Raw genomic sequence first — 7551 nt, 5'->3', positions numbered from 1 at the left:
CAGGTGCTAGTACATAACATGCGTAACGGCAGTAATGACGACAGTTGCTCTGAGAAACTCCATATTCTGGTGAGTACCAGAACTTAACAACGTTTGCAGAGCTGGTTAATGGGACTTTGAATTGAAGGATCCTGGGCGTCAGTGGAGATCTCGTCTTCTCAAGTCCAGGTTATGGTTTATCCAGAGATGAATAAAATAAAACCACAACCGCACTCAAAAAGGTGTGAATGTTAGTATCAAAGTATTATAGTGCATTCTTATTCTATGTACAGCAACAACCCGAGGAAGAGTTGCAGACGAGAGGATAGGTGTTTAGGGTGTGTAAGAAAAGAGCTGAGAGAAGTGGACACACACACACACACACACACACACACACACACACACACACACACACACACACACACACACATCCCTTACCCGGTCTCAGCGATGATCTCAGGAGCTACATAGGTGGGAGTTCCACAGACTGTGTACAGGGGTCCTTCTACAACCGTAGCCAGACCAAAATCACCCAGCTTCAACGACTTGGTCCCATCCAGGTACTCACACACCTGGGGGGTTACACAGGTAACGAAAGGAGACAGGTGATAGGTTGATATACTCATATACCTGGAGGTTACACAGGTAACGAAAGGAGACAGGTGATAGGTTGATATACTCATATACCTGGAGGTTACACAGGTAACGAAAGGAGACAGGTGATAGGTTGATATACTCATATACCTGGAGGTTACACAGGTAAAGACAGGAGACAGGTGATAGGTTGATATACTCATATACCTGGAGGTTACACAGGTAACGAAAGGAGACAGGTGATAGGTTGATATACTCATATACCTGGAGGTTACACAGGTAACGAAAGGAGACAGGTGATAGGTTGATATACTCATATACCTGGAGGTTACACAGGTAACGAAAGGAGACAGGTGATAGGTTGATATACTCATATACCTGGAGGTTACACTGGTAAAGACAGGAGACCGGTACACTCGATACACACACCTTCACACTGGCTATGTGATGATAGCTGTAGAACGGGGTCCTCCAACCCTGTTCCTGGAGAGCTACCCTCCTGTAGGTTTTAATTCCAACCCTGTTCCTGGAGAGCTACCTCTGTAGGTTTTGTAACTCCAACCCTGTTCCTGGAGAGCTACCTCCTGTAGGTTTTAACTCCAACCCTGTTCCTGGAGAGCTACCTCCTGTGGAATTAACTCCAACCTGTTCCAGGAGAGCTACTCCTGTAGGTTTTAACCCAACCTTTCCTGGAGAGAACTACCTCCTGTAGGTTTTAACTCCAACCCTGTTTCTGGAGAGCTACCCTCCTGTGGAGGTTTTAACTCCAACCCTGTTTCTGGAGAGCTACCCTCCTGTAGGCTTTAACTCCAACCCTGTTCCTGGAGAGATACCCTCCTGTAGGTTTTAACCCCAACCCTGTTCCTGGAGAGCTACCTCCTGTAGGTTTTAACTCCAAACCTGTACGGAGAGCTACTCCTGTAGTTTAACTCCAACCTGTTCCTGGAGAGATACTCCTGTAGGTTTTAACCCCAACCCTGGTTCCTGGAGAGCTACCCTCCTCTAGGTTTTAACTCCAACCCTGTTCCAGGAGAGCCACCTCCTGTAGGTTTTAACCCAACCCTGTTCCTGGGAGAGCTACCCTCCTGTAGGTTTAAACCCCAACCCTGTTCCTGGAGAGCTACCCCTGTAGAGTTTTAACTCCAACCCTTTTCCTGGAGAGCTACTCCTCCTGTAGGTTTTAACTCCAACCCTGTTCCTGGAGAGCTACCCTCTGTAGGTTTTAACTCCAACCCTTTTCCTGGGAGAGCTACCCTCCTGTAGGTTTTAACTCCAACCCCGTTCCTGGAGAGCTACCTCCTGTAGGTTTTAGACTCCAACCCTGTTCCAGGAGAGCTACCCTCCTTAAGGTTTTAACTCCAACCCTGTTCCTGGAGAGCTACCCTCCTGTAGGTTTTAACTCCAACCCTGTTCCTGGAGAGATACCCTCCTGTAGGTTTTAACTCCAACCCTGATCCTGGTATAGGTGTGTACGTAAGGTTTATATACCAGCAGGTTTTCAGGTTTGATGTCTCTGTGGACTATGTTCATACGGTGTAGGTATTGGATAGCTCCAGCCAGGTTGAAGACCATGGCACTGGCATCTCTCTCTGTGTATTTAGTGGAAGATGTGATGGCATCAAACAGATCTCCACCCTGCAGAGAGATAACACACACACACAGGTCAGTATGCTGGACACACACACATATGAACACACACACATATTAACACACACACAGACACACATATGAACACACACACAGACACACACACACACACACACATATGAACACACACTCAGACACACACACACACACACATATGAACACACACTCACACACACACAGACACACACATACATTTGAACAGACACACACATATGAACACACACACACACACACAGACACAAACACACACACACACACAGACACAAACACACACACACACACACAGACACAGATGAACACAAACACACATATGAACACAGACACACACATACACATACACACAGACACACACACGTCAAATTACTATTATATTGGTACAATTCATGACTTGACAGTACCATGTGAGTTAAACAAGAATATAGATTAGAAAAACAACAAAATGGGATCCCGGCTCCAGCCACTTGTTATGTTATAAAGCTGAGAGATGGGGTTAAGGGAGATGGGGCGCTCTCAAATTCACAGACAGTGTTTTAGATGCAAGAACAGACTAACCATGACACCATGTACTGTAGCTTTAAAGGGCCAATCAGCAGTTGCCAAAACCATTTCTGGATTTATAAATTAATTATATGTACCCGATATGATTCTATGAATGATATGTACCCATTGATTCTATGAGTGATATGTACCCATTGATTCTTGAAGAATATAACTTATTATATCATGGCATTGTTGAATACTCAATTCTGATTGGCTAGAAGGGCATTCTAGAGCGTGCATTACTACCCTATAATGCACTGCATAATTGAATGGCTATAGTTAATTCTTACATGTTCTATGTTTGAGCTGCTTTTCAAAGTAAAAGTTGAATTGAAAACATTGGCAGTGTTGAATTAGATTTTCATAATAGCAAGCTACAGTGGGGAAAAAAAGTATTTAGTCAGCCACCAATTGTGCAAGTTCTCCCACTTAAAAAGATGAGAGAGGCCTGTAATTTTCATCATAGGTACACGCCAACTGAAGACAGACAAATGAGAAAAAAATCCAGAAAATCACATTGTAGGATTTTTAATGAATTTATTTGCAAATGATGGTGGAAAATAAGTATTTGGTCAATAACAAAAGTTTCTCAATACTTTGTTATATACCCTTTGTTGGCAATGACACAGGTCAAACGTTTTCTGTAAATTTTCACAAGGTTTTCACACACTGTTTTGGCCCATTCCTCCATGCAGATCTCCTCAGAGCAGTGATGTTTTGGGGGCTGTCACTGGGCAACACGGACTTTCAAATCCCTCCAAAGATTTTCTATGGGGTTGAGAATCTGGAGACTGGCTAGGCCACTCCAGGACCTTGAAATGCTTCTTACGAAGCCACCCTTCGTTGCCCGGGGCGGTTGTGTTTGGGATCATTGTCATGCTGAAAGACCCAGCCACGTTTCATCTTCAATGCCCTTGCTGATGGAAGGAGGTTTTCACTCAAAATCTCACGATACATGGCCCCATTCATTCTTTCCTTTACACGGATCAGTCGTCCCTGGTCCCTTTGCAGAAAAAACAGCCCCAAAGCATGATGTTTCCACCCCCATGCTTCACAGTAGGTATGGTGTTCTTTGGATGCAACTCAGCATTCGTACCCAAACACGACAAGTTGAGTTTTTACCAAAAAGTTATATTTTTTGGTTTCATCTGACCATATGACATTCTCCCAATCCTCTTCTGGATCATCCAAATGCACTCTAGCAAACTTCAGACGGGCCTGGACATGTACTGGCTTAAGCAGGGGGGGACACGTCTCGCACTGCAGGATTTGAGTCCCTGGCGGCGTAGTGTGTTACTGATGGTAGGCTTTGTTACTTTGGTCCCAGCTCTCTGCAGGTCATTCACTAGGTCCCCACCGTGTGGTTCTGGGATTTTTGCTCACCGTTCTTGTGATCATTTTGACCCCACGGGGTGAGATCTTGCGTGGAGCCCCAGATCGAGGGAGATTATCAGTGGTCTTGTATGTCTTCCATTTCCTAACAATTGCTCCCACAGTTGATTTATTCAAACCAAGCTGCTTACCTATTGCAGATTCAGTCTTCCCAGCCTGGTGCAGGTCTACAATTTTGTTTCTAGTGTCCTTTGACAGCTCTTTGGTCTTGACCATAGTGGAGTTTGGAATGTGACTGTTTGAGGTTGTGGACAGGTGTCTTTATACTGATAACAAGTTCAAACAGGTGCCATTAATACAGGTAACGAGTGGAGGACAGAGGAGCCCTCTTAAAGAAGAAGTTACAGGTCTGTGAGAGCCAGAAATCTTGCTTGTTTGTAGGTGACCAAATACTTATTTTCCACCATAATTTGCAAATAAATTCATTAAAAATCCCACAATGTGATTTTCTGGATTTTCTTTTCTCAATTTGTCTGTCATAGTTGACGTGTACCTATGATGAAAATTACAGGCCTCTCTCATCTTTTTAAGTGGGAGAACTTGCACAATTGTTGGCTGACTAAATACTTTTTTTCCCCACTGTACTGTCTGTTTGTTTGGTTACCAAGGCAACTACCGTAGCTACCTATTGAACTTGCTAGCTACTCCAGACCGTAGCTACCTATTGAACTTGCTAGCTACTCCAGACCGTAGCTACCTATTGAACTTGCTAGCTACTCCAGACCGTAGCTACCTATTGAACTTGCTAGCTACTCCAGACCGTAGCTACCTATTGAACTTGCTAGCTACTCCAGACCGTAGCTACCTATTGAACTTGCTAGCTACTCCAGACCGTAGCTACCTATTGAACTTGCTAGCTACTCCAGACCGTAGCTACCTATTGAACTTGCTAGCTACTCCAGAAGGTTGGCGCCACTCTGCTGGCGTGTCGGAAACACACCCTCCACGTCGTTCATTATTGTCCATAGAACGCATAGCCCCTCGTTGATTAGCCCTAAACTAAATGCCTCATGAGCTTTAGTTCAACTGTCACACCCCATCAGAACCCCATCAGAACCCCATCAGAACCCCATCAAACCCCATCAGAACCTTGTTTTAATCCAATGTTTGTAAACAAAGTAAATGCAAACAAACACTGTATAGCCTCAAAACATGATTAACACCATAACGTTGACGTCATGGGAAGGTCAGTCCTTGCAACCATTACTCTGTCTATTCATTTTGAATGGTTACATTTCTCCGGGCCCCATCCCTCAGCTTTTTACAGAAACAGGGGGGGGCGGGGAATCGCTTCGTCATTGTTTTAAACTGCTGATAGCTCCTTTAACCTTGACCAGTTCCATAACGAGGTAGAGTTCTGTGGGCGTGTCGTCAACCTCGATCAGCTGTATAATGCTGGGGTGTCTGACCCTCCTTAACACCGCCACCTCGTTCTCGATCAGGTGCTCCTGATCAATACATACATCAATACATCAATCAGTCAGTCAATCAATCAATCTATATATAAATCAATCAAGGAGTCAGTCTGACCCTCCTTAACACCGCCACCCCGTTCTCTATTTCAGGTGCTCCTAATCAACGCATATATCAATACATCAATCAGTCAGTCAATCAATCAATCAATCAATCTGATCAGTACATAGGTTGAGGCAGTACCTTCCCACAGCAACGAGCTTTGTCGATAATCTTCAGAGCAAACTCCTGTCCTGTCGACCTGTCAATTAATCAATCAATCAATCAATCATTGAATTAATCTGTCTGTAAACAATTGGCGGAAAAATTACTTGTTTCATGCACAAAGTAGATGTCCTAACCGACTTGCCAAAACTATAGTTTGTTAACAAGACATTTGTGGAGTGGTTGAAAAACGAGTTTTAATGACTCCAACCTAAGTGTATGTAAACTTCCGACTTCAACTGTATCTGTGAATCGTATTAATCTACTTAGCCAGCTAGTTGTACATGTAAAAAAAATAATGTTGTTATGCAAGGTAGATGGCCAACGTTAGCAACAAATCATGTTGTTATGCAAGGTAGATGGCCAACGTTAGCAACAAATCATGTTGTTATGCAAGGTAGATGGCCAACGTTAGCTACAAATCATGTTGTTATGCAAGGTAGATGGCCAACGTTAGCAACAAATCATGTTGTTATGCAAGGTAGATGGCCAACGTTAGCAACAAATCATGTTGTTATGCAAGGGAGATGGCCAACATTCGTTACAAATTCTTTGTGTCTAGCAAGCTATCTACCAATTATTTTTGTCAGTTAGCCTGCAATCTACGACACTACAGCGGGTATTCTAGGCAGTTAAACATTGCAAAATTAACAAGGGATGTATTTCATTAACGTTTTCAAGATAAAATATTATATTCAGGCAACATGTGAGATGTGAATGGGCAACTTTTCATTCCGAAGTCGGAGTTCATTTTCTCTCTCTTCAGCTCAAAACCAGCTGCCATTGTTTGTGTGGTTGTGTCACATTACACTAAACAATTCTGGGAATATTTCAGTTAAAGCATGCATCGATGTATGCTTCGAAATGTGTACAAACGAAGTACGCATCTGAGAACTGTCCTCAGTGCTCCGTTTCATCTGAGAACTGTCCTCAGTGCTCCGTTTCATCTGAGAACTGTCCTCAGTGCTCCGTTTCATCTGAGAACTGTCCTCAGTGCTCCGTTTCATCTGAGAACTGTCCTCAGTGCTCCGTTTCATCTGAGAACTGTCCTCAGTGCTCCGTTTCATCTGAGAACTGCCTGTGCTCCGTTCATCTGAGAACTGCCCTCAGTGCTCCGTTTCACCTGAGAACTGCCCTCAGTGCTCCTTCATCTGAGAACTGCCCTCAGTGCTCCGTTTCATCTGAGAACTGTCCTCAGTGCTCCGTTTCATCTGAGAACTGCCCTCAGTGCTCCGTTTCATCTGAGAACTGCCCTCAGTGCTCCGTTTCATCTGAGAACTGTCCCCAGTGCTCCGTTTCATCTGAGAACTGTCCTCAGTGCTCCGTTTCATCTGAGTACTGCCCTCAGTGCTCCGTTTCATCTGAGAACTGCCCTCAGTGCTCCGTTTCACCTGAGAACTGCCCTCAGTGCTCCGTTTCATCTGAGAACTGCCCTCAGTGCTCCGTTTCATCTGAGAACTGCCCTCAGTGCTCCGTTTCATCTGAGAACTGTCCTCAGTGCTCCGTTTCATCTGAGAACTGTCCTCAGTGCTCCGTTTCATCTGAGAACTGTCCTCAGTGCTCCGTTTCATCTGAGAACTGCCCTCAGTGCTCCGTTTCACATACTTTTGATTTGGACTCATTCACCGACCGTTGCGTGCTTCAGTTTGCATGCTCGGAGCACGGTAGTATGCGTATTGAGAAACGCCCAGCGTGTGCGCGCGCACTGGGGAGGTATGGGAA

At 44.5% G+C, this 7551-nt stretch overlaps 1 protein-coding gene across 1 annotated transcript in view; it reads right to left on the bottom strand.

The window, feature by feature from the left end:
• Positions 1-417: 417 nt before the first annotated feature.
• LOC121554454 (serine/threonine-protein kinase DCLK2) overlaps positions 418-7551 on the bottom strand; it is a gene marked incomplete at its 3' end in the record, with an annotated part of 41579 nt that continues 34445 nt past the window's right edge. The window contains 4 exon segments of the mRNA XM_045219490.1: positions 418-551; positions 2062-2208; positions 5481-5600; positions 5809-5866. Of these exon segments, the coding sequence (XP_045075425.1) occupies positions 418-551; positions 2062-2208; positions 5481-5600; positions 5809-5866 (459 nt within the window).

The sequence above is a fragment of the Coregonus clupeaformis genome, unplaced genomic scaffold (genome assembly GCF_020615455.1).
Source record: "Coregonus clupeaformis isolate EN_2021a unplaced genomic scaffold, ASM2061545v1 scaf2405, whole genome shotgun sequence".
NCBI classification, from domain to species: Eukaryota; Metazoa; Chordata; class Actinopteri; order Salmoniformes; family Salmonidae; genus Coregonus; species Coregonus clupeaformis.
Note: the sequence above shows the minus strand (reverse complement) of the source record. Positions and strands in the feature narration are given on the sequence as shown.